We start from the raw sequence: 26,730 nt of genomic DNA on the forward strand, positions 1-26,730 counted from the left end.
GACAGCTTCAGCAGTGCTTTGATTTAAACAAATAAAAAGCAAATCAAAAAGCTGTGGAGCACTCCATGGAACATCTCTTAAAAGTGAGAACACCACAAATTCACTAAATCTTGAATACTGCTTAGAAAAGTCTGCCTGCTACATCTTCATTTAATGAAAAAACTTTATGCACATACTTCATTCTGCATGCAAACCCAGAGAGCCCATCAAATGGATCAGAATACATTGCAACCACTAGCTTAAGTGAAAATTTATTTCAGATAAACATATAGTTATGTTCAAATGGAAAAATGAAGATAAAAAGGTTTTTAGGCATACATCTATTTTGGGTTCCTTTCATCATATACATCCACTGCCTGGTGTCCGGAGACTTCAGGCTCTTTCAAGTGCAACTGTAATCACAGGCTTTCAGATCTTGTTAATTCATCCAAATTACCCAAAATTAGAGGACACAGTTTTAGGTCTTGATCAGTGTTACTGTGGTGGGGCTGTGACACAGCAAAGACAATGCATGCTGCTTTGCTTGGTCTGAAATTATCTAACATTTAAACCAGTCCTTACTTTCTGTGCTCATGCAACTGCCTGGAACCTATGTTGGCAATGAATACTGAGATAGTAAAGACAGAAATATCACTAAAACTGTAAATGTTTCTACTACATAAACAGTCCATAAAGATTAAATCCATTGCATTACCAGTCTCCAAATGCTGGCTTTGAAGAATAAGCCAGCTAGCGGATAGTTACGAGTTTTATCGTATTAGGCCAGAGTCCAAAACCCTCAAGCCAGTTGGTAATTAACAGACATCTAGGTCCTCCACATGAATGAAGTCTATTGTTTAAACAGTGACACAAATTTTCCCTTTCCTTTTCATTGCTGGTCTCTGCCTGTGTTTTAAGATTCCCTTAGGACCATAATAGTAGGATTTTAGAAGCTCAACTTCTCAAACTGACAATGTTTGACTTTAAATTGCCAGGAATGCAAACATGCTTACACCACAGGTAGAACAAAATCATTCTACAGGCTTTTCGGAAACCCCAAATCTTCCCTTTCTTTGATTTAATGGCTGGGAAAAATTAACATCCAAATAACCTAATTGAAACCTACCATATCTACAATAGCAACACAATCGCAGAACAGAGTAACAGAAGATACTAAGGGCATGTAAACAGTCTGTGGTAAGTCCAATTAGTAAGCAAGGTACCTACAGGGAGTATTAGTCTGTCTTCATAAATGACGACATGTTACATCATGTCTAAGATAAACCAAAGGATACCTCACTGAACACATTTGTAAAGAAGCAATGATCTATGATGTGTATTGCCTTTTCTCTGACCTGTTATCTTTTCATGCATCTTGATCAGATGCATGAAAAACAAGAGACTACATATAGACCATATTTAAACTAATCAATGTCATAAAAGAGAATATTATGTGAAAGTTGTATTTTGAAAGAATGAAGTGTGGGTGCTTAATCTATAAGGGAGCAAATTAACTCACCAAGAAGGGTAAGAGGAAGGATGTGACAGAGAAGTACTCAATTGATATGAAGATGCTTTAAGAAGAAGACACAAAAAAACAAAGAGCAAATCTCATCACAAAAGGACAATAAGCCAAATGAGAATTATGAAACATTTTCTAAATGCCCCTGGCTTTCCAAAGTCTATGGCTTAGACTGCTTTACTGTTTTCTGGACTGCTACTGGTGTCTCTGCACCTCACCCAAGCCTATGTGGCCATATGAAGAAACACCCAAATTCCCACCACATTCAAGACGATAAAAATATCACTGGAGAATAGAACTGGACGAGATAGTTCCTTTTGGACCAGCTTCATCTCCTCCCACTCAGGGCAGCCATTTGTGGTCTGCCCATCTATGAAGTTGTTCACCTGAAGTCTCTAAATACAACCAGACACAAGCATAATTCAGCAACTCCATCAAGAGCTCCATTCACAGGACAGTCAGCCCTTTCACTGTCACCCTAATGAAGGTGCTAGCAAACCCATAATCATGTGGATTGGGCTGGCCTCACCTTTTGGTGCAGTTAGTCACTCCAGGTCTAGACTGCAGAGCCCCAGGAAGCTCAAACCACTGCTGAAGGAATGCTGTGGGCAGGCTACTGCAATACCAGATAAACATCATTTGTGAGCTTCTGCCACCTAACAAGTCTGGAAAGAACTGAGCTCACTGAGCATTTGCTGCCGTGTTGCAGAAAGCCTATTTCACTGTTCTAGATGAAAGCAAAACCAAGGAAACTCAGGTATGCTTCAAAACTGTCTCCTCATAGCCCTTAATTTTAAGACCTATTTCCCATTCCTTTTGCTTCAAATAACAAGCAAAATATATTACTGATTTTTCTTTCTTCTGAGACATGTAGTCATGTGCTTCCAGCTTCTTCCATCACTCCCAGTTGCTTATAAAAGCTTTAGAGTGCTACTTTACAGGGAATAACACAGACTACACCAGTGTTAACCTCTCCACAAGTCCTCTACATTCACTTGCTAAAATACAGAAAACTGTTATTTCCAGTCACACTGCACATTTATAGATGCATGAATGAAAAAGTCTGATTTCAATCAGTCATAAATTTCATTTCAGCAGATTCCTTGCATTGGCCTCCGAAGGACAGCCTCAGCACTCCCACGCTCTGTTCTCTGGAGCCTGTATATCCACGACCACCATGGAGCACAGTGGTGTGTATTCTCTGACAAGACTCCACTGTGCCAGGTAGAATAAGCTCCAGCAGCTTGCTCAGAGCTGCAGGATAACGCCATGCACTGCTCCCAAGTAAAACTGGCATCTTGGTCAGATTCCTAATACGTACATTTTAATGAATTATTGCTGGAAAAAGGCTCAAGCTCATTTGCTGCTCATGACCATGAAGCATACAGCAAGTTTATAATCACAAAACCGCAATCAAATCATCACACTATCAATCAAGCAGACACATACAATCCTATTATCCAACCATGAATACAATTATTTAATGACACTCATTATTTCTGAGATTACTATATAATCTCCAGATTGCTGATAAATGTTTACCATATACTTTCAAAGAATGCAGTCAAATACAAGAGACCATTTAGGAGGCACTTAAGGAAGGAAAGGAGGCATTTCCTTTCCTTTAAGGAAGGAAAAATTCAGGAGGAATTCACTTGTTAAAGCAACTTCTAACTAATACAATCGCTATGATGCTGGGCTTCATCTTCTCTGTATTTGGTACATTCCCCATTATATAATTTGTAACACCACAGATGTTTCATAACACAGTACTCTGTTGCACATACATTAATAATTCAGTAAAATTAAATTACTCTGCAATCATCATCTCATAATGTACCATATTCCAAGAGCAAAAAAAAAAACCCGTACCTAATTTTAACATAAATAATGACAGAAGTCTTTTTTAAACACATGAACTACTGTTTTCATTGGGATATTTGTCAGCACATCAGTAATGCTGACCCACCCTGTTCCCACCAATGTTATTGCTCATTGTCTCATTTCCCTCTGTAGAATTAGGCTATACTCATGGGCAAATCAGTGAAATTCAAACTCAGGCACAGAGGTAGAGATACCTATGTAAACATTTAAAAGGTTTTATAAGAGTACAAAGCAGATGCTGGACATCAGATTCTTGTGGATGATGATGGGTCTGATCAGAGCTCTAAGCCATATAAATGTAACATTTCCCCCCTCCACCAACTATTCTCCCCTCTACCAACTATTCCCCCGAAGTATTTCTTTATACCTTTAATAATATCCACAATATTGGAAATTATTTGACAATTATTTGAGCATATTATGCTTATGTCTACAGTTTAAAGTGGTGGTAAAAAAGAAGTGACGTAAAGCAATGACAAACTCCTTTCAACATCTTGAAAAACTGCGTTAATTTTTGGCACCCTAAACAATATAGACTTCACACACCCACAGAGCAAACACTTGTATAGCAATGGTGCTCAAAAAAATAAGCAATGTAAACTTCTTTTCATATTTTGAGTCCAAAAGGCACTAAGAATTTGGCACTTCAGAGGGTACAGCTGCAACCAGCAAAGGCAAACAGACAGGCCAGCAGTGAAGTTATGCAACAGATTTACTTTCTAAGTATTTTTTTCAACTGGAACATCCAAACATCCTTCAGTAACTTGCCTCTATTCTCTCATGCTCCCCACCTGTATGCCACTGAGCTTGGCCAGCTGCTACGACTGTTCTGACTGAGCAGTTTAGGTTAGATGCAACCTTAAACATGTAGTTCCAACCCCCCTGCCTCAGGCAGGGACACGTTCCACTGGAGCATGTTGCTCAAAGCCCGGTCCAACCTGGTCTAGAACACTTCCAGGGATGGGACAGCCACAGCTTCTATGGGCACCCTGTGCCAGTGCCTCAACACCCTCCAGGAAAACTTTCTACCTAATATCTAATGTAGGTCTACCCTCTTTCAGTTCAATTTAAAGCCACTATTCTTCTCCCTACATACCCTTGTAAAAAGTCCCTCAGCCTTTCTTCATAGGAGAGGTGCTCCAACGCTTTTTCTTGACTCTTTAAATAAGACAACTTCTCACAGGAGCATAGTGACCGCCCGGACTCCACACTATCTGTGGGAAGACCCACAGGCATTGGGGGAGCATAGCAGGCTGCCGCGCCCCACAACCACACGCTGAGAAGCCCATTCCCCAACACCTCAGGCCACGCAGGCCCCACTAAGCCCAAATAAAGGTCTGAGTCCACCCCTTCTGCCTAGCGCTCACTGAGCCGGCCCCTTTCCCCTCACCCTCCCCAGCCAGCCGGTCGGCGCTGTGCCAAGATGGCGGCGTGCCCACAGCGCCGCGCCACCCGCACGACGGCGCCGCCGCCCGGCCGCACCCCCGCTGCAGCGCGCCCGCCTCCCAACCCAGCGCTGCCCCATTGGCCAAAGCCTCGCCAATAGCAACAAAGAAAGGCGAGCGTCCTCACATGCGCGGCCCGCCTCCTGCGTGCGCCCATTCGCTCGCGCGGCACAGCCCCGCCTTGCGCATGCGCGCTAGAGAGGAAACGCCGCCTCAGCGCCATCACCCTGCCAGTTCGGAGTCCAACCATCACGCGCCTGCCCTGCGCCGCAAGGGGGGCGGGGCTGTAGGCTCTGCGCATGCGTCCTCGCTCCGGCCCGGAGGAGGGCGAGGGAGCGCTGGTGCGCGCGCGCGGTGCCCGCTGTGAGGGGGGGGTGGGGCATGGCCCTGCGAGGGAGAGGGGGCGGGGATAGCGCAGTCTCCCTGGCGGCGCGGCGCCCCCTGGCGGGCGCGCAGCGCGGCGCGGTGCGGCGCGGCCCGGCGGAGCGCTGTCCGCAGGTACCGTTACAGGGGGGTCGAGTCCGGAGGAGAGGGTTGCGCCGCCGCCGCCGCCGCGCTTTCCCTCAGCAGAGCCCCGGGGGAGGCTGCCCGTGTGAGCAGCGCTGCGGTACATGGGGCCTGTCAGTCGGCGCTGGGGGATCGGCCCGGTACGGCCCGCCCTAGGCCGCAGCCTGTTCTCCCCGGACCGCGGGAAACGCGTGCCGGGAGGAGCAGCGGGGTGTGGGTGACGTGGGGCACCGCACGGCTTTCATCCTTTGCTCCGCTCAGTTCCCAGGCGAGCTGAGAGGCGCTGGCCAGAGGAGGGCGGAAGGTGTTGGAGCAAGGCCCCGAGTGGTGCACGAGTATCCCGGGACTGACCCAGCTTGGGCCTTGATCGGAGGCTGGCCTACCGCAGGCTCACCACATGTCAGCCCAGGGCAAGTGCTGGCCCAGCTCTTCCAGCCTGACTGGCAGAGCAGCTCCTGTCCGCAGGCCCCTACCGCTGACCCCGCAGCAGAGTTGGAGGACAGCGAGATCAACACAGGGCTCTCCTACCTGAGCTGGGCTCAGTGCTGGTGATACCACAACGAGTGTAACAGCCCTCCATACAGCTGCCCCAGAAGATGGAAGACAAAAGTAAGCCTTAAAACAGATATGTTTTGAATAGTCAATGGGCGGATCATGTGAGAAATCGTTCTAGGAATCGGTAGTCTTTTCCCTGTCAACCAAATGAAATTTCTGTGCCAGAATGTTTTGGGTTTGGGTTGGGGTTTTTTTTTTCAGTTATAGAAGAGATTAAGTAGCTAACTTATAAGTAAGGTGCATTTTATGTTCTCTGTGTTGTTAAAGGTGATAGTCAGAAATTTGGTGTCTTCAGTTTGGTTGCGGAATCCTTGCCTTACTTCTCCCTAGTGGTATTACACTGCAGATATCTCACTTTATCCGTTGAGAAGCAGATTGGGGGGGGCGTTACCTTATTTTTTTCTTAAATAAATCAGATTAGTTGCAGTACTGCTGTTCTGGCAGCATTAGTTTAAAAAAGAGAGAAATGTGAGCTAATAGGCAGTGGGGATTATGTAGGCTCGGCTGAGTGTGTTGGAAAGTATGGGTCATCCCGTGACAGCTTCTTGCTGGAGGGATAACAAGAAGTTACCTAAATAAAAAAGAATTTCCTCACAGAGCTTGTTTCATCTGAGTGCTTGTCAGCTAAGTCCTGACAAGATGTGGGATGGCTATTTGAAAGTGGAATGGCTATTTCACCACACAGGCCTCCCAATGATGCCTGCTGTAATATTTACTGGTACAAATTTTGGAAAACCAAGTAGCTACAACCATTTTAATTTCTCACCTGATCTCTTACTTTTTCATTCTGCACCTCTTGCAGCACTGTATGACTTTCTTGAAGTGGAGAACCTTACCGGTTCTGGGGAAGAGAGACTTGAAGGCAGGATAATTTGAACTTGTGGAGGGAAAGGGGAAAGTAATATATATTTGGCACCACTTCTGGTGTGAAAATGATAACCAGAAAACAGTAGTTTTGTCTTCTATAGTGTATAAGATGTCAGTTAGCAGCACTACAGGTCTTATATAGGAAACACACACCCAAGTATTTTTTCTGGTAGCTGGCAAGAGTAGCCATGCCCTTGGCTGGTTTATTTCCTTGCTCTAGCATCATTCCCCTGCACAGTGCTGAAAAAGAGAGATATATGGCAACAAGGATTCTGTAGGGGGGAAAGAAAATCCCTCCAGAGGTAATGGCCTCAGCCAGGTTTAGGACTTTTGCCACCAGATGCCAGGCCACACCCTGAGTCATCAGCTGGTGAGATCATTTTGAAAGCTGATGAGGTAGATGCATCCTGTAGCTGTTTGTTCTCTTGTCTTCCTGGCTGGAGTTGACAAAAGCAGCATTAACACTGGAGAGATCAGTGGTGTGGACATCTATCTTTTTTGAAATGACAGTTATATTGTGAACCTCATATGTGATCTTTGCTTCTCCATGCAAAACCAAGATTTTGCTGCTAAAGTTTTGGGGCACTCCAACATGAGAACTGTGGAAGAATTTCCGAGGTGAGTGGTTTGAGCACTACATGTAGTGTAGTATATGTTTTATGGAATCATAGAATCAACTAGGTTGGAAAAGACGTTAAAGATCAGGTCCAACCTTTATCCCTGCACTGCCAAGGCCACCACTAAACCATGTCACTAAAGGCCTTGTCTACATGGTTTGTGAACACTTCCAGAGACAGTGACTCCACCACTGATCTGAACAGCCTATTCCAATGCCTGATCACCCTCCCTGTGAAGAAATTGTTCCTAATCTCCAGTCTAAACCTACCCTGGTGCAGCTTGAGGCCATTACCTCTTCTCCTATCACTTCTTACAGCCATCTTCTTACTCCATCCTCCTTCCATGTAGTTGTCAAAGTGGTAAGGTCCCCACTGAGCCTTCTCTTCTCCAGATTAACACCACCACCACCATCCCCACCCCACCCCTCCCCTCCCACCCCCTCCCCCCCCTCCCCTCCCCCCCCCCCCCAGTTTCCTCAGCTGTTCCTTATCACACTTGTGCTCCATTCCCTTCACCAGCTCTGTTGCCCTTCTCTAGACTGGCTCCAGCACCTCAATGTCTTCTTGCAGTGAGGGGCCCAGAATTGAACACAGGCCTTGCCTTTCCCCACCCCACCTTCACTTGCCTCGCCTTGCTTCACTTTGCTGTGCTCCGCCTTGCTTTGCTCTGCCCTGTGTTGCCCTGCCCCTCCTTGCCCTGCCCTGCCTTCAAAGGTACAGACACTTGGAAGAGAAGAGCTTCTGAACCAGTAGCTTAAAAAACACTTCTTTAAATGAAACGTTCTTTATAAATATTTCTGGTGGAGGAAGGAGGCACGATATTAGGGTTGCATGAATTACTGCAACTGATATCACTTGGTCAACAAAATTTATTAAACTGCTTTTTTATGAAAACATTTTGAACCTTTTTTCCTAGAAACCATAACAAAAATATCGATGGGGCAGGATAGCTTGTGTAGCTAAGGGAGGTTACAGTTGCTAACAAAATCCAGATGTCTTTTATTTAATAATATGTTCAGTTCATGTGTTAGTTCTATGAGTTTCAGTGGTGATTATAGTGAGACTAATTTGCTGGTGTTTGGAGAAAGGCTTCCAGAGCACCTTTTGTAGATGTCCTTGAAAATTACTTGAAAAAGCATCATGGGCCTTTGGAAGCCGTTCTAGTTTGTTACTTGGCTTCTGTTTCACTTTCATTACTAGGTTTAGGAATAGACTTCTGAAAGTTTAAGCCTACGGAAGAAGATAGTTGTCCTGCCTGGTTTTTCTGAAGTGCCTCCCAATGAAATGAGCAGGAGCCTTTCAGAAGTCCACTAGGAGCTACTGGTGGTTTTAGACTTCTCAGGAGCTGTACAGACTTGTAAATGGGAATTTGCATTTCAGGTGATTTGAAGAGCTTTTGGACACAGTTGGGAGGTAGAAGAGTGGATGCCATATTTGAGCAGGTGCAAAATGTGCTGCTTTTGCTAAAGGAAAGGATCAAGAATGGAACTGCCACAAACCAAGGTTTGAAATCCTTGTGACGGTTAAGCTGGACTGCTGGGAAGCTGTGGCCTGCTCTGTCTAGGGCTCTGCGTTACCTGTCACAATTCCGATATATCTGAATTTAAATTACTCAGTGGTTGGCTTTTTTAAGAACTTTAAAAAATATACTTTATTTCTTTGAAAAAATACTAATAATTTCAGGTGCATTTTGCAATTTTCTCATTTTGCCTGTATACTTTTTCAAACAACATGTGGCTCTTAAGCATATAAAACTGAAATGTTTATTATTGAGAAACACTTATAATAATGTTTATTCTTGGTATGGCTTGTACCAAGTGGTACAAGCAAGTACCAATTCTTGAGAAATGATGAAATATCTGCACTGCCTTGTGTTTTGTCTATCATCAGAAGGTTTAGACTTTCAAGTTGATCTTGGTGAATGGAATGGGTTTGGGGTGGGATTATGATCATGTGTTATTTCATGTCAGAGACACCACTGTAACTCGAAACATTAGTAGAAAAATGTGACAGCGATGCAGTAAAGATTGTTCATGATTTCCAGGGAAATAAATTTCCTTTACCTACATCAAAATCAGAAGTCTGATAAGCTTAGAGCAGTACACAAGTGTCTTTTTACTGGCTCATTTAAGTGAAAAAAAAAACCCACTTTTTTTTTTCTTTATTTTATGAAGTTGCCCATGTACATGTATTATATGGATCTTATTACACTTTTTTTTTGTGCAAGAAAATGTACGATAGTGTAATATGCTTTTAAACAGGTATAGCCACACACTCTGCATTGTAGTGCTTGCTCTAAATTGGTAGCCTATTTTTTTGTGTATTTGAGCTGCCACATTGTGATTTTTATGACAAAGTATTACAGCAGTGCATAGATAAAAGTTGAACTGAAATCCCCAGATGGCACAATGAATTTATAACATAGTGAAATCTCATTTTTTCTATGCTTTGTTCTGTAAAAATTTCAAACTAAAATATTAACATGGATTTTACTGACATTTGTCTGCTACCTTGTAATATTTATTGCATGGGGTAAGAGGTTGAGACAGAACTGGTCTCTTTGTGTTCTTACTATCTGAAGGCCATTTCCATCAGTCTAGGAGTAAGTCTGCCGAGATCTAGCTCTTCTTATCCAGAAGATGACTAGTCTGATGACAAAGCAAAGAGAAAAACTTACACTAAATTGTGCTTATAGCCATTACTGCTACTGTTTTGTATGTGCTTGGAAACATTCCAGCAGCTTTCCAAAAGCCAGAAGATATTCAGTGCTGATTCACAACTACCAATATGAGCTGTAATTTTGTAGTAATTAAAGACTGTGGTGCAAAAGGTTTCTAATAGTATCAGTCATGCAATGCTCTATTTTATTATTATGAGGAAACAAGTATCTCTAAAGGACTTGTACCTTGTTTTCCCTATTATCATTGTCCCTATTACCATTATGTAAATTACACTTAATATCCGTTTTATTTTGGGGTTTGCACAGAATGCTGGCAAGCTTGGGCACTGGTGAATGAAGCTAATGTAGGTGATCTCTTAACCTCGACAAATGGTATGTGCATCTCTATTACATTTATTTGGTGTGTGGATTTAATTTGTCTTGTTTTACTCACCAGGAGCTTATTTCCCTTTGTTGAAATCAGTAAAATAATTCTGAGAAGCCTGTTAACATTACAAGGGGAAAAAAATGTAATTATTAGTTTTCTCAGGTACTGGACCTTGGACTGTCACCTGGGTTTGTACTTTTGTGATTTGTGTGTATGTGCATATGGCTTGTACCAAGTAAAGAGAGTTTGAGTTAGTAAGCCTGATAACTCTGCTTGTAGACAGCTGGGGTTCATCTTGTGCATGGCTCCACTAGGTGTAATACCCTCGCAGCCTTTCGCCTCAAATCATGAAAAGAAGTATGTATATGTGTTTCATATGCATGTTGTCTCCATGAACTTTGAAAGCAAAATGAGCAAATCATGTGAAAGAGGGTACATTTTCATGATACATTTCTGCCTCGGGTTTATCAATGCACACCTAAGTTTTTGGGGGAAAAGAGAGAGAGAGGGAGAGGAGGAGCAGGGTAGAAGGTGTAAGAGTATGTCTCATGTCAGCTGGTCACTCGCTTACAAACCTATATGCAAACACATTACTTTTGTATAAATTATAAAAAACAGTAGGGCTTTTTAGTAGGGCACTTGCTAGCATGCTCTTTGTTAGCTGTAGTTCATAGCAATGCATTGGTTCTAATGTATTTTGGCAGTTATCTCTTTAGTGTCTAAAGTAAGTTTTATTATAACTAGAAATGTGGATTGATGAAGGTTTTGCTTGCTTTCAAATTTTTGCAGTAAGTGATGTGTTTGACAGAGATGGCATCCAGGAGACCAAACCCAAATTGCAGCCTCTTCTTACAGATGACAACACTGCAAAGTCTGTAGAAGGTTCTCAAAGGTCAGTGTATTTATTAATTTATTCCAGTTCCTTATTTACCATATTCCTTAATGCGCTTGAGAGATTTTAATCTCTTTCTTGTATTTCTAAATTCATCATTTTCAACTCAGTTTTAAATGCTGCTAGTTTTCAAAGTGAAAGTATTTTTAATTTGGCCTACATACAAAACCTGAGGTTTTGAGTAGTTTTGTTTTCTATGCTGCTGCTTTTTTTTTTTTTTTTTTCTTTCTTTTTTATTCCAAATAGCAGAAAGAAGGAGATGGAAAAAACAGGTTCGGGGTGTAAAGAAGCATCTAGTAAAATTCAAGATTTACCTTCAAACCTGCAGTATCAGAACCACAAGTGCTCTAGTGCATGTCTTGTCAACAGAGCAGCAGGCTTCTACAAGGGTGAAAATCCTCTTAAGATACCGGTCCTGTTTCACTTCCAAAGACGCCACGCAAAAGCAGACTGCCTTTCCAAATCACTGGATGTGAATTACAAAGCTCCATGCGGTCGGAGTCTGAGAAGCTTTGAAGATGTACAAAATTATTTGTTTGAAACTGAGTGCAATTTCTTATTTGTTGATTATTTCTCCTTCAACACTTACGTACTGTTGGGCAGGAACACCGTAAATCCAGAGCCCCTTGTGTTTGATTCTGATATTAGCCGTGGAGCCGAGTCTGTGCCCGTTTCCTTCTGCAACGATATTGACTGTGCAAGATTACCTTATTTCAAATATCGGAGGGCATCGTGGCCACGTGGATATTGCCTCAACAACTTATCCAGCATGTTTATTGATTCGTGTGGCTGCACAGATGGCTGCATTGATAGGTAGGTAGAAAAATTCCAGTCAAGTGGCGCGTGATGCCTTAATGGTAGGGTAGTGGTGTAAGTGTGGAGGCACACAGTACCAAACAGTGCTGAATAACATAGGGCCAACACTGCTGGAGTATCTGGTAGTTGTCTTGTGCCATGCTCTGTGTTGACTGACACCACTGTGTCTTTGTCTTCTGCAGAACTTGGGTGCTCCTACCCATGCAGCCCCTGGAGGCGATCAGCAGGTGGATTACTGTGTTCCTTTCGCTTTCTTCCTAAATTAACAGTGCTACTCCTTCTGGTGGAGCTGGGAGGCAGATTTCTCAGCTTTGGGAAAGGAGTGGGAGAGGGAGAGTCTTGTGCCAGCAGAGGAAAGCTCATTTTCCTGGCAGGCAGGGAAGGATGCCGCATGACAACTTCTGCTGCAACTCCTGCTGTGGGATGTTATCCTATAGATGAATGGGACAGCTGGAGTGACCAGATCATTTGGAACTTACGAGGTTACTGAGGACAGAGGAGGAAACATCCCCGTTCACAACCTGTGCATCTCATCCTTCCCCTTGTCTAAACAGAAACTAGGGGTTACAGAACACATTAATGTTCTGTTGCTCATTGCTGTCTTTTTCTAAAGCTCAGTAACTCTGGGCTACATAATACTCAGTAGGAACTTGCCACAGTTAGCAAATGTGAGTTTGGTGATAATTTTGTCCAGTTTCTTGAAGGGTGTTTGTGTGATCTATGCCTGTAGGTGTTACTTTGGTGTTGAATCCATTTTGTATTATTGGTAGCTAGGGCAGTTGCATGTGCTGATGTGCAGTATAATTGCCCATAAGCCAAATAAAGCTTGAAATCACAGTCTAGCATAATGAAGCTTCAGTAATTAAAATTACTTAGTTTCACCTGAGCAGTGAGGAACAGCAAACACATAGCATGCTGCTTCTTTGCACTTAATTCTCCCAAGAGCTGAGATGCTTTTGATATGCAGTTTTGGGGCCCAGGATTTGATCCATCGGGTCTTTGAAGTTAATCATGACATGAGATGGTGAAGACCAGCATTGTTGCCTGAGTTCTCCAATCCACAGTGTGTAATTCATCACTTCCTGGGGGCAAGGGTGGGAGGGAAAACAGGTATATATAAAGGGGTGTGTACAGTCAAGTACTTTTTAAATTATCTAGATGTGCATTTGATTTACGCTGCCCCAAATACATTCTGGGATGTTTTACTGATTTATTTTTTTATTATTATTATTTTATTTTATTTTATTCTTTTAGGTCAAAATGTGCATGCCTACAGCTAACTGCAAGAGGCTGTAGTAAAACTTCTTTATCTCCAAGTAAAACATCCTATGGATACAGTTACAAAAGACTAGAGCAACCTGTTCCTAGTGGGTAAGAAAGACCAACTTTAACTATTTCATTTGTCTGCTCTTACTGTACTCCTGTAGTGTGTTACAGTACCAAAATATCTGCAGTTTCTGCATTACTGAAACCTTCCATTTTTGTCACAATTTACTGACAGATCAGGATGACAGAAAAATAATTAATGTGACTTGAGTAATAGAAGCAATAAAACTCTTTTGTACTGCAGGAACTACGATTTCCACAGCTTAGCTCAAGGTCCAAGGAGAGTATGAAGTATTAGCTGGTCCAGGAGCTCAGGCCATATCTGGCACATATGCTGGTTAGTTCAGGCATGCCAAGGGGAGGAGGGAGACAGAAAGGAAACTTTCCACAAGGGAAGGAGGTCTATCACAAGGGCATTACAGCATGTGTCAGCCAAAGAAGTAGGAAGCAGTAGCCACCCTTGTTTTTTGTTCTGTCTCTTGTCTACCCATTTGCTCAGTGGGACCAGAGTCCTAAAGAAATATGAGCCAGCTGCTGTTGCCAGATTTGGTTATATGTGACTCTTCCAAGAGTCTCTAAAGCCATCCCAGTGCTGCAGGTATTTGTCCTTTCTCTTATTCAGGTCCCATGGATTATTAATATATGGCCTAGGGAAGGTGCCAGGAACTCAGATGTTTAGGAGAGGAATTGTGCAAAGTAGCTTGCTACAATAGCGAAGGGCTGAACCCGTAAGTTTACGGACCTCTTTCAGTCCTTTGTTGCTGTGTGATGTTAGTTTATGGTTGGTGTCCAGAATTATAGCTGCCAGTAAGCCTAGAAACAAATGCAAAAAAAACAACAAACCAACAACAAAACCCCACCTGCCCCCCCCAAAAAAAACCCCAAACACAATTGTCAATTCTTTTAGAAATGTTTCATCAAATTCTAAAACCCATGACAGGTACAGTCACCAGACAGGTGAGAGGTTGGCTCTGCTATAATCTGTTCCACCATAGAAAAAAGGTGCTTCACAGGGATTTCTGCTTCTGTGTGATTAACTCCTATAAAATAAAAAGGTAGCATTTACTTTTCTTCTCTGCTTATACCAAAATCTGGCTGACAGAGTACTAAAATTGATGAATCAGCCATCAAGAAAGTTATGGGCTTCAGAGCACTGCTCCACAATCAGTTTTAGTCAACTGCTTTATTAATGCTTAGGAGGGAAATTAATAGTAACGACTTTGTTTTGGTAATGCATTCTTTGACACTGTTTTGTTTTGCTTCCTCTTGACAGAATTTATGAGTGTAGTGTGTTGTGCAGGTGTGACAAGATGATGTGTCAGAACAGAGTTGTACAGCATGGCATTCAAGTCAGGTTGCAAGTGTTCAACACGGAGAAGAAAGGCTGGGGCGTCCGCTGCCTAGATGATATCGACAAGGGGACTTTTGTCTGTACTTACTCAGGTAACAGACGGTGGCCCATAGAATATGTAGATTGTAATACTCCCTGTCCTGTGGCCTGTGCCCTGGAATTTTTTTCAGAACAGGGAAGTATGGGGCTGGAAGAGAAGTGAGTCAACAGTTTAAGTTGCAGGATGGTTAGACGGATGAAGAACCTTGAAGAACTCTGCAGCGTGATGGTGCAAGGCAATCAAAAACATTCCGGAGCAAAGCCTATCTCAGACCGTTGATTTTTGCCTCACAGGTCTGTGCATATTGTGTGCCAGGGTTAGTTTTTCTTCAGTATAAATACATTCATATTTTGCTTTCCCAAATAATGTTTGTGGTTGCTGGTTGTTCTTATGTAAGTTTGAGCTGCAATAGCAAGTTTGACCCATCTCAGCAAGCAAGCAATTTAAAATATATCTATCTTCCCCCCTCTCCTTTCTTCCCAGGCAGATTAATGAGCAGAGCTGAAGTTCAAGTACTGGGGGATGCTGGTCAAGAGCTGAAAGAAAAGAATACTGTGAATAACAGAGGCCATGGCTTTTTTTCCAAAAAAAGAAAACTTGACACTGATTGTTCAGGCTCTGTGATTAAACTAGTGCAGACTGGCAAAAATGACATTCCTGAGAAGCAAGGATCTTTGTCTCAGATTGTGGATAATGAAAATAAATCAACCCTGTAAGTTTACCAAAGCAAACTTAGGCACAACAAGACTAATACTCTGCTGTTCTAGAAAGTCCTTTGTAAAACTTAAAAGTACAGCTGAATGTCCTCACCTGAGGGTGGTTTGTTGGGATTTTTTTCTCAACTTTTTTGTTAATTCCTGATTATTTCTTTTAGTGGGACAGTTTTTCCTCTATATTAATTTCACTTACTGTGTGCACCACTTGGCATTTTAGAATTCCAGTTTCTTTCCTGGTGTACTTGGTCTGTTCAGGGCGTTCATAATTGTGCTAATTTGAAAGAATTAATAAAAAATACTTGAGAAGTGATTTGAAGATACTTGATGGCCCTGAAGAATTTGATAACAAATGAGCCACCAATTGTCCTGTCCTTTGCTCCTAGTCTCTAAACCTCTTGTTCTTTGTAACATAAGCTTTCCTGCTGGGAGCCTTCACCTTTCCTTTAAGGAGTATGACACCACCTCACTTTTGCAGTGATTTATGCGTTCATTTTACAATCAGGGTTTCATAGAATGTCAGGATTCTTAAAATTGAATTGCTGCAAAATAACCATGTGCCTTTGTGAATAGCCTTTTCAGAGGGAAGTCAGGAGTTTGTTAGACTTTATTCCTTGCTCTGCCACACTGCTTTGTAAAAACTGTACTGCTCATAAATGATTGCAAATTCTTGCTCATTTCATAGTAGATGATTACTGTAGATAATATTGTCAAACTCAGGACAGTGTGCTAAGCTTGACATGTCATTCACTTGAACAGATTGCCTTTAAAAGGACAAACAGTGTTATGTAATATTGTCACAACTTCTTGCGGCTACTGCACCTTTTGAATTTATAAAGGAGTTTAAATCTTAAGAAAGCCTCAGAGAGTAGCATTTGTTGCCATTATCAGTAGCCCAAAGAAGTACCATGTTGGTTTTTTGTGGCAAGAAAACACATCTAAATGTTTTATGTTGAAAGTTTTCTTGAATAAGAGCTGTTACTTTTTGCTAGACACTGCACAGTTACTAAGATTAGCTTTGAAAGTGGTGTTTTCTGCTGCACTCTGAATGTAATCCAAATTAATATTATTTTAGATGTTTTAAATGTATATGCCAAACACTGCTTCCCATCCTTCCTCAACCTTCTCCTGATGTGAAGGAGTGACGTTCTTCTGTGAGAGAGTATTTTCTACATCTGGTATATATTGCCCATCTCCCCCTCTGTCTTCTTCTCTATTCCTTGTTCCCACAACATCTTTGCTTTCTTGTTTGAAAGCTGCACTGTCAAAATTATTGCAAGTGGTAGCAGAAAAAAGGCAAAACTCTTGCTCTATTTTGAGATTATCTGATATTACAGTAGTAAAAAAACAGAAAACTTGGTTCTCGGCAGGAGAACTGGGAAAAGATGTAAAAGCAGTCGCTCATCTCTCAAAAAAGTATGAACAACTGGGGATTTTTTACAAATGCTATTGAGAACCTAATCTGTGTTCTCAATTCTTAAAGGCAAAATAGTCACAGAACTTGGGCCAAGGCCAGACAGCAGGCTCTGCTGTAGTCTGTTCTTTATGAACTAGAGATTTTTAGAGAAATGTATGTGTAAGAGATACTTATGTCTCTTTTTGTCTTTATAATTTCCTTTTGACTTTTCTGTACGGGGTTCATCCAAGGAATTTAAGCATTGACACTGCAAGAAGGCCTGGAACTAGAACAGTTATTCTTCATAATCACCAGCAAAAAAAGGTAGTAAGTAGCTTTAATAGATTAATTTTTCACTGTGCTGCATATGTATGTTAATTTTGACCTTTTCATTTTACACACTTAAATAGTTCTAATGATCTTTTTTCATGGAACTGTATCACACTGTGAGTTAAGCTGGTGTGCTGGAAGCTATAACCCATCCCTTCTCCATTACCAAACTTTCAATAAGTAGCAGTTATCCTGATCGAGGACTTTTTAGTCTCATGCTCTGCCAGTGAGGAGGGGCACAAGAAGCCAGGAGGAAGCAGAGGCACAGGACACCTGAACTACCCAAAGGGATATTCATAGAATCATAGAATGGTTTGGGTTGGAAGGGACCTTAAAGATCATCTTCTTCCAACCCCCTTGCCACAGAACATCATGCTCAGTATATAAACTGGGGAGAGTTAGCTGGGAGGGACTGCTCAGGGACAGGCTGGGCATTGGTCAGCAGGTGGTGAGTGATTGTATTGTGCATCACTTGTCTGTCCTCTCTCTGTCATCTCTCTTTTCATTATTACTACTACTATTATTATTGTTACTCTTAATAATAATTTTAACTTTATTTCAGTTATTAAATTGTTCTTATCTCAACCCATGGGTTTTACAGTTTTCCAGTTCTTCTCCCCATCCCCCAGGGGTGGGCAGTGAGCGCGTGGCTATGTGGTATTTGGTTGCTGGCTGGGGTTAAAACACTCCCCCTCCACTGCCTCTTGTAGTTAACTGCAGAGTTAGGGGGTCAGAATGATAATATTCTTGCAATGTCTCCCAAACAAATGACACAGCAGGGAGAGAAGGAAAATCTCAGGAGCTGGACACCATTTTGTGATGCAGTGCAGCAGCTGAGACAGTTTGATGGGTGTGAAGTGCTGCCTGCAAATACTTGGAAATGAGGGAATCTGGGGAAACTTACTCTGTAGGTGTCACTGGTTTCATTGCACTTAAGAAATGCACGTGGGATTTGCACACTAACATTTGGCAGCACTGTCCATTCTCAAGCTGATATAACTAACTGCCTTTTTGCGGTGGGAGAGGAGAAATGCTGCCACATCTGTTCATTTTATTGAAATGGTGTAAAAAGTGTGTTTGGGCTTTGTCTCAGCAACTTACACAAATGTATTTAAATTCTGGTGAAACTGTGGGACCTAGGCACTTACTTGAATATTTTATTGAGCAGCAAGGGCTTTCCAGGTTATTATGAATGATAATTTGAAATGAAAATAAATGTTGCATTGCAGTAACTTTTGAAACATAGCCATAGCCGTTACAGTAGGTTTGAAACTTCAATCCTAGAGTCCTAAAAGCCACTTGCTATCCTGTGTTGACCCAGAGTTGCATACAGCAACAATACATCATAACCTATTCATTATCTTTTATTTTGTTTAAAGGAAATTGATATAATGGTGCATAGTGCCACCTCTGATGAAGATAATAGTTCTCAGATTCATCAGTCAAGCAAAACAAAACTAACCAGTGGATCAAAGACAGGAAAAGAAAGTAGGTTTGCACAGCTATAAATACTGCAGTCTTAGTACAATTGTGCCCCATCAGGTGATAGATGTAGAAATGTAGAAAATGATGTTTGGATGTGGGCAGGCCTGTTCTCAGACTAGAATAATGTTGTCTGCATAATGCTGAGGCTATCTTACGAGAGATTAGTGGTACAGGAGGTATTGCTTCTTTGCATGGTACATTGCATTAACTGGTACAGGGCAGTCTTTTGCCTGCAAAGTTGATCTTGGGTCATGTCGAGCAGTCTGACAGCAACTTCTCAAATCCAGTGCAATTGTGGGAGAGTCAGTCTTGTGAATCTTACTGTTACACCTAGTACCTGTTCCAGTCAAAAAAAAAATTGAAGAGGATATAATGCAGGGGTGGGGGGACCTCAAGCTGGGAAGACAGTTTAAAACTACTTGCATCTTGTCTCTGTCTTAGTAGCAGTTTGTGATTCTCTCAGAAATAACCGTGGAGATAAAATGAAGATAAAATGCAATGTGGAAGAAGTCAGTCTGAAGTGGGATTTAAGAACGAGAGACTAGCTTACTTATGTGAGCAAGTGCTTTAGGCACCACAGCAGGAATCAGTTATTTGTGGGACGATTGATGAGGGGCATGGAAAAGGGTAGTTGTGTTATAGACTTGTACACAGCTTCCTTTCTATTTACATTTTGGAGAGCAAAGGGTGGGTGGGTAATAGTTCTGGGACAAACCAGGCAAAGGTTTAGGCTGTCACTGAAAAATAACTTGCGTGTCCACTGACAGAATCCACTCAACAGCAGAAGGAAGCACATCCAATGGAAGTTGGACGGACTGAGTCTGCTGATGTGGACAGTGCAGAATGCAAAAGAAAGAATGTGTCTCTGCAGGGTGCTGATTGTGGCAAGTCAGGTGTGCTGGATGACGTGTGTGTTGTGAGGCCATCCAAAAACGTACCACTAAAGGCTGACTGCAAAAAGGAAAATCACAGGCAATCGAAAGACCCATTTTGTGAGGAGGCTGGTGGTGACAGGATGCTTCTGAAGAATGCTGATGAAGGAAATATTTATGTACTGGATGCCACAAAAGAAGGAAATGTGGGTCGTTTTCTTAATGTAAGTAAAAAGTTGCATATGCTTTCTTGATTGTTTTAGCTTAAATAAATAAATCGTGCACCTGCATAAATAGGAAGGCTTTTGCGCATAAATGCAAACATATACATGTGGTAGGTGCATGGCAAGGCAGAGTGTGTGGTGCTCCTTGCATTCTAAACTGACAGAACAGCAGGCTGGGTCACACTGGCTATTAGTGCCTCCCTAAGATGATGCATACTACATACTAGCTGTCATTCTTAGCACCACTAGTTACTCGAGTAAAATATTCCCCAATAGTGAATGACATCTTTCTCCCAAATTTTTGAACAGCCTTTCTGGGGGGTCCAGAGATCAAATGGCACATCTTGTTGAACCACAAGCTTTCTCCCAGCCTTGCTGTTTTTTGTTCCCCACCATTGTAAATTCTATCTTGTGCTGATTTAGGGTAAGTGTTGTGATATCGTAGGAAATTTCCCTACTGTTCCATCATATGTTCAGAAAGTAGTCTGTCATATTGTGTACGTATCTGATAAATAACTCTCAATTTTGACTTGCCAAGAAAAAGTAATGAATTAGCAAGTACAGCAACTAAGACAAATGGTTCATAGACATGTTTGCATGTACTCTGCAAGTAACTTGTTTCTCTTCACTGGCATGAGTATGTGTCTTACGGCAAAATCTTTGCATATATTTAAGGTGTTCTGCCTTAGGGAGATAATATGGTGTTAAGATTAGTAGCACATCTTGCTGAAACGTTTCTTCTGCATCCAGGGAGTATACACATTTCTATGGGCACCTGAATGACCTTTCATATCTCATATCTCTTTGCCAATGTACACAATCATTTAAGCTATTCCTTGCTCCCTAGTACTGCTCCCCTGGCTGCCAGCAAGAGCATTTGTCATGTACTGAGTATTTATGGTGCATCCTGAATCTAAGATGAATTCTATCCACAAATTTCTGGAGGACAGCTTGATAAAATAACTTGGTTTTCCTAGGCAAAAATACTTTCATAATATGATGGAAATAATACTTGCAAGAGGCATAGTTTCTGCAAACATTAGTGGTAATGGCACTGAGTAGTCGAGATTCTGTGTGGGCTGGAGAAGGGAAGGAAGAAACTACCTTTACTAGTCACGGGTATCTGAGACAAAATAGGTTATTTGGCCAATGGTGAGGTGTTGCACTGTTTCTAATTCAAATATTCTGTTTTACAGCACAGCTGCTCCCCAAATCTATTTGCACAGTGCGTTTTCGTAGAAACTCACAACAGAAGCTTCCCATGGGTGGCGTTCTTCACAAACAGGTGAGGTTTTGGAAGTTGAATGCTGTCCATTCAAGGCACTAGGAGAAAAAGCAGTACTTAGGTACTAGGAAATAATAACAATAGATGGATGTTTGGATCATGATACTGTAAAACTACCTTCTTATTGGTGACTTATTATTGAGCACTAAACATTGAAGGAAATACAGCTGTTTATCACTGAGTTTTTATTCAGTTTTGCACTGAAATATAAAGAGGAAAGCTTGAATTTTTTGGGTGCATTTCAGAGATAATTTTCAGTGGTCAAATAGGTTTAATTCAGCATGGTCACCACCCACGGGAGAACTGTCTACAAAGGATTTGGAGAAGGCTGAGGTTCTGAATGACTTCTTTGCCTCGGTCTTCACTGGCAAAGGCTCTGACTGCACCACCCAGGTCTTAGAAGGTAGACACAGGGACTGTGAGAATGAAGACCTTGGGTCCACTGTAGGAGAGGATCTGGTTCGAGACCATCTTAAAAATCTGAACGTGCACAAGTCCATGGGACCTGATGGAATCCATCTGCGGGTCCTGAAGGAGCTGGCGAATGAAGTTGCTAAGCCACTGGCCATCGTATTTGAAAAATTATGGCAGTCAGGTGAAGATCCCAACAACTGGAAAAAGGGAAATATAACCCCCATTTTCAAGAAGGGGAAAATGGAAGACCCAGGGAATTACAGACCAGTCAGTCTCACCTCTGTGCCTGGTAAAATCTTGGAGCACATTCTCCTGGAAGGCATGCTAAGGCACATGGAAAAACAACAAGGTGCTTGGTGACAGCCAGCATGGCTTCACTAAGGGGAAATCCTGCCTGACCTATTTGGTGGCCTTCTATGATGGGGCTACAGAATTGATGGACAAGGGTAGAGCTGTTGATGTCATCTACCTGGACTTGTGCAAAGCGTTTGACACTGTCCCACACCACATCCTTCTCTCTAAATTGGAGAGATACCAATTTGATGGATGGACCACTCGGTGGATAAAGAACTGGCTGGACGGCCGGACACAAAGAGTTGTGGTCAATGGCTCGATGTCCGGCTGGAGGCCGGTAACGAGTGGTGTCCCTCAGGGATCGGTGTTGGGACTGGTCTTGTTTAACATCTTCGTCGCTGACATGGACAGTGGGATTGAGTGCGCCCTCAGCAAGTTTGCCGATGACACCAAGCTGTGTGGTCCGGTCAGTCTGCTGGATGGAAGGAATGCCATCCAGAGGGACCTTGACACGCTTGTGAGGTGGGCTGATGCCAACCTTATGAAGTTCAACCATGCCAAGTGCAAGGTCCTACACCTGGGTCAGAGCAATCCCAGGCACAGCTACAGGTTGGGCAGAGAAGAGATTCAGAGCAGCCCTGCGGAGAAGGACTTGGGGGTGTTGGTTGATGAGAAAATGAACATGAGCCGGCTTCAGTGTGCGCTCGCAGCCCAGAAAGCCAACTGTATCCTGGGCTGCATCAAAAGGAGCGTGACCAGCAGGTCAAAGGAGGTGATCCTGCCCCTCTACTCTGCTCTTGTGAGACCTCACCTGGAGTATTGTGTGCAGTTCTGGTGTTCTCAACATAAAAAGGACATGGAACTGTTGGAACAAGTCCAGAGGAGGGCCACGAGGATGATCAGGGGACTGGAGCACCTCCCGTATGAAGATAGGCTGAGGGAGTTGGGGCTGTTCAGCCTGGAGAAGAGAAGGCTGCATGGAGACCTCATAGCAGCCTTCCAGTACCTGAAGGGGGCCTATAGGGATGCTGGGGAGGGACTCTTCATTAGGGACTGTAGTGACAGGACAAGGGGTAAGGGGATCCATCGGCGTTGCTAGTGGGAGTCCTTCAGTGTTTGTAGTCAGTATTGGAGCAGAGTGTCCCCCAAGAGCCGGTAGTAGTCGTTGGAGGTGAGTGTCCTCCTGGAGTCATCCCCTTGAAGGTACCCTTGGAGGTGTCCTGGTGGAATTGCCCTCATGGCGATGTCTTATGGAGGGTGTCCCTCAGAATCTGTAGTAGTCATTGGTGGAGAGTGTCCTTACAGAGGTGTCTTTCTGGAGTCATCCTCATGGCAATGGCTCCCTATTGTGATTACCTTTTCCGCCTTTTATAAAGCATTGGTGGGAGTACCTCTGTTCCTTATGTTATGTATTACACATTTTCAGCCTGGAGAAGGCTGCATGGAGACCACATAGCAGCCTTCCAGTATCTGAAGGGGGCCTACAAGGATGCCGGAGAGGAACTCTTCACTAGAGACTGTAGTGATAGGACAAGGAGTAATGGGTTAAAACTTAAACAGGGGAAGTTTACATTGGATATAAGGAAGAAGTTCTTTACTGTGAGGGTGGTGAGGCACTGGAATGGGTTGCTCAGGGAAGTTGTGAATGCTCCATCCCTGGCAGTTTTCAAGGTCAGGTTGGATGAAGCCTTGGGTGCGATAGTTTAGTGTGAGGTGTGCCTGCCCATGGCAGGGAGGTTGGAACTAGATGATCTTGAGGTCCTTTCCAACCCTAACTATTCTATGATTCTATATGAAAGCCAAGATTCACTGATTCCAGTGTTGTGTCTCAAGGAATGGTCAGCAGATCTGTGTCCTGTAGGGCAGGATTAGATCCTACAGGGACATTTTGTGGGCCAAACAAGCTGGTTCCAGCTCTTCTCCTTGCAGCTGCCAAAAGAAGCAGGATTTTGTGTAGCCACTTGTCCTGGGGAGGTGGCATTATGATGGTGAAAACTTCCTCTGAAAGCAGAAGATGTGCATCTTCCCTTAGTGGATGACAGGAAGTGAGGTACAGAGAACTGGTGCCTTTGAGACATGAGAAGGCAGCAGCTAAACCTAGGAGGGGAAAGATTAATTGTGTGAATTAAGCTAGCTGATGCATGTGACAGCAGGTGTGGTAGGTGAAAACTTACAATAGAGGAAAGAATTCATTTCTGAACAAACCCCAGGGAGCACTGATCCTCTGTGGAGCCTTGCAGCCCTGGTCCATACGAGCACAGATGCTGTCGACTGCGCTGTGAGGAGGGCTTCCAAGAACTGAAGACAATGTTTTGAGATACGCCAGAAAAAACTTTTGTTTAGCGAGTCTTTCTTGCTCAGGTTCTTGGTAAAGAATTGTTTAATGGGGACTGAGGCCAGTGGAAAGAGGTAACAGTGGTCAGCAGAAGACACTTAGGGAAGATTGTTGAAGGGAAGTTCCCCTGGCTGGGCCTCCTGCTTTCTGGCAATCACCCATTTGCAGCTTTTCTACATTAAGGATTGCATCTGGATCATTTAGCTTAATTGCGAACTTGCTCAGTCACCTTTTCATTCGTTTGATGTTTCTGGCCTCCAGAATATCCTAAGGCAACAAGTTCCAGGTTGCAATTATGTGATATTTGAAACGTCCTCATTCTTTGTTCTCAGCCTGCTGCCTGTAATTCACTGAATGTTCCTTATATTGAAGAATTACTCTCTTTGTAATACTCCTATTTAATTGTTGTTTTCCTCACTTGTTGCTCAGCATCTTAGACTGAGGTATTTAATTTGGCATTCATCTGGGGCAGTGAATTGCCTACCTATTTCTTCTCTTTCATGTACTGTTAGAGTGGCTGGTTCATGAGTAGCATGTGCTTAATTCTGAGTCTTAGGCTTTCTGCATATTGCATTAAAGTGTGCAATTGCATTAAAATCTGGCTTGTCAGACCAGAGATGATAGTCTTCCTCATCAGTGTATCTAGTGATTTGTTTGAATCTTAGTGATGCACTGTACATAGTAAAAATAAGAAAACTGTGTTCTCATTTAGATTTATTCACTTCTGGTTTGTCCTCCTTTTTTTTTTCTGGGGGTGGGGTGGGGAAGGTTTAGATTTTTTTGTTTCCCAGAATTTGCCTCTAAGCTAGAGCAGGCTAAACCAGGCTGTTTAGGCTCTGACCCTATTGCACTGCTTGATAAATTCTTTTCTCCTAGGTGTGCCTATTTGCACACTGCATAGCTCTGGTGGGCAAAGCAGCTTACATGTCCCAGAGATTCCTTTTATCTCTTGGCTCTCTCCCAACAAGCTCCCTGCCCCTATGATTTTAGGGGTTGCATGTGAGGGGTTGGTGACAAATTGCAAGCACAGCATTGTTTCACTTGGTTCAAACAAATTGACTGTTTTATTTCTTAGGCATGTGAAAGCCGGAACTGAACTCACGTGGGATTACAGTTATGAAGCTGGAAGCATGCCAGAGATAGAGATTTCCTGTGAATGTGGAGTTCAGAAGTGCAGGAAAAAAACCTTATAGGCAAAGCTTTATTACTGTCAACACATGTACCTGGAGATCAATATGCCGGAAGGGACTACTGGACACTGAACAGTACACTTCAGTCTGTGGAGCTAATTACGTTCAATTAAAATGCCTTTCACTTGATCATTTTTTAAAATTTATGTTTAAATGCCACTTTTCTAGTTTACAGAATTTGAACTGTTTGTCATAACAACAGGCATCAAAGTCTTGTCACCCCCCCACCCTTTCATTCACAGAGTTCTTAGCGCAGTGGAAGAAGTCAGGCTTCTGTGCCATGTTGTCACCATAAATCAGAGACATGCCTGATGCAGAGCAGTGGTTAGTTGATGTTTTCTGTGCCCTTCCACAAGGGTGAGTCAGCAAAGCTCAGGTTTCTGACACTCATTATGAATGGAAGTCTGCCTATTTGGGGGCCAATAATTATTAGACTATACCTAAGCCTGATGGATTCAGTGGGACAGATAGTCTTGAACAGGGATGAAATTAATCAGAACAGTTTTTCAGAGCTGACTTTGTGCTACATAGTGAGCTGGGCAAGTCCTGCTGCTGCAGGAGGGAAACTGGGTGTTTTTGGGCTGCATCCTGTCAGAGTCCAATTGGAGAAAACCCCATTATCAGACCCTATTTTGTTCATGATCCCACGAGTGAAATTAAGACACAAATGAGGTCAAGTACTTTAATTGATCAGGTGGTTTACTACGAAAAGACAATTATTATAAAAAAGGGAAATTATTGTAGTAAAGAGGATAGCGACAGGAAAGACTGAAGAAAGGATGGAGATGAAGCAAGGATTTGGGTTGCAGAGAGAGACAGAGTCACCACCATGGATCCAGTGGTGTCCCGGGGATCCATCGGCGTTGCTAGTGGGAGTCCTTCAGTGTTCGTAGTCAGTATTGGAGCAGAGTGTCCCCCAAGAGCCGGTAGTAGTCGTTGGAGGTGAGTGTCCTCCTGGAGTCATCCCCTTGAAGGTACCCTTGGAGGTGTCCTGGTGGAATTGCCCTCATGGCGATGTCTTATGGAGGGTGTCCCTCAGAATCTGTAGTAGTCATTGGTGGAGAGTGTCCTTACAGAGGTGTCTTTCTGGAGTCATCCTCATGGCAATGGCTCCCTATTGTGATTACCTTTTCCGCCTTTTATAAAGCATTGGTGGGAGTACCTCTGTTCCTTATGTTATGTATTACACATTTTCAGCCTGGAGAAGGCTGCATGGAGACCACATAGCAGCCTTCCAGTATCTGAAGGGGGCCTACAAGGATGCCGGAGAGGAACTCTTCACTAGAGACTGTAGTGATAGGACAAGGAGTAATGGGTTAAAACTTAAACAGGGGAAGTTTACAT

The 26,730-nt window shown here is 42.9% G+C and overlaps 2 protein-coding genes across 7 annotated transcripts in view; one reads left to right on the top strand and one right to left on the bottom strand.

The window, feature by feature from the left end:
* CAB39L (calcium binding protein 39 like) overlaps positions 1-4,622 on the bottom strand; it is a 66,320-nt gene extending 61,698 nt beyond the window's left edge. Inside the window, exon 1 of the mRNA XM_065678266.1 lies at positions 4,482-4,622. The gene's annotated coding sequence lies outside the window, so the exon portion shown is untranslated. The remainder of the gene's footprint in view (positions 1-4,481) is intronic.
* Positions 4,623-5,257: 635 nt separating this feature from the next.
* Positions 5,258-25,515, top strand: SETDB2 (SET domain bifurcated histone lysine methyltransferase 2). Of its 6 annotated transcripts, none has more exons than XM_065678271.1 (15): positions 5,258-5,328; positions 5,599-5,946; positions 8,757-8,879; positions 10,363-10,428; positions 11,213-11,315; positions 11,562-12,128; positions 12,314-12,358; positions 13,386-13,502; positions 14,731-14,900; positions 15,332-15,560; positions 17,197-17,281; positions 18,667-18,775; positions 19,540-19,868; positions 21,065-21,153; positions 25,272-25,515. In XM_065678271.1, exons 2-15 carry the CDS (start codon positions 5,934-5,936, stop codon positions 25,387-25,389), a joined length of 2,163 nt encoding a protein of 720 aa, XP_065534343.1. In that variant the 5' UTR covers positions 5,258-5,328; positions 5,599-5,933; the 3' UTR covers positions 25,390-25,515. The 6 variants fall into 6 exon arrangements, with proteins under 6 accessions (XP_065534343.1, XP_065534342.1, XP_065534341.1 ...); XM_065678270.1 differs by lacking the exon at positions 5,258-5,328 and adding an exon at positions 5,345-5,477; XM_065678269.1 differs by lacking the exons at positions 5,258-5,328; positions 5,599-5,946 and having other exon boundaries at positions 8,723-8,879.
* The last annotated feature ends 1,215 nt before the right edge of the window (positions 25,516-26,730 follow it).

This window comes from Lathamus discolor, chromosome 4, assembly GCF_037157495.1.
Source record: "Lathamus discolor isolate bLatDis1 chromosome 4, bLatDis1.hap1, whole genome shotgun sequence".
NCBI lineage: Eukaryota > Metazoa > Chordata > Aves > Psittaciformes > Psittacidae > Lathamus > Lathamus discolor.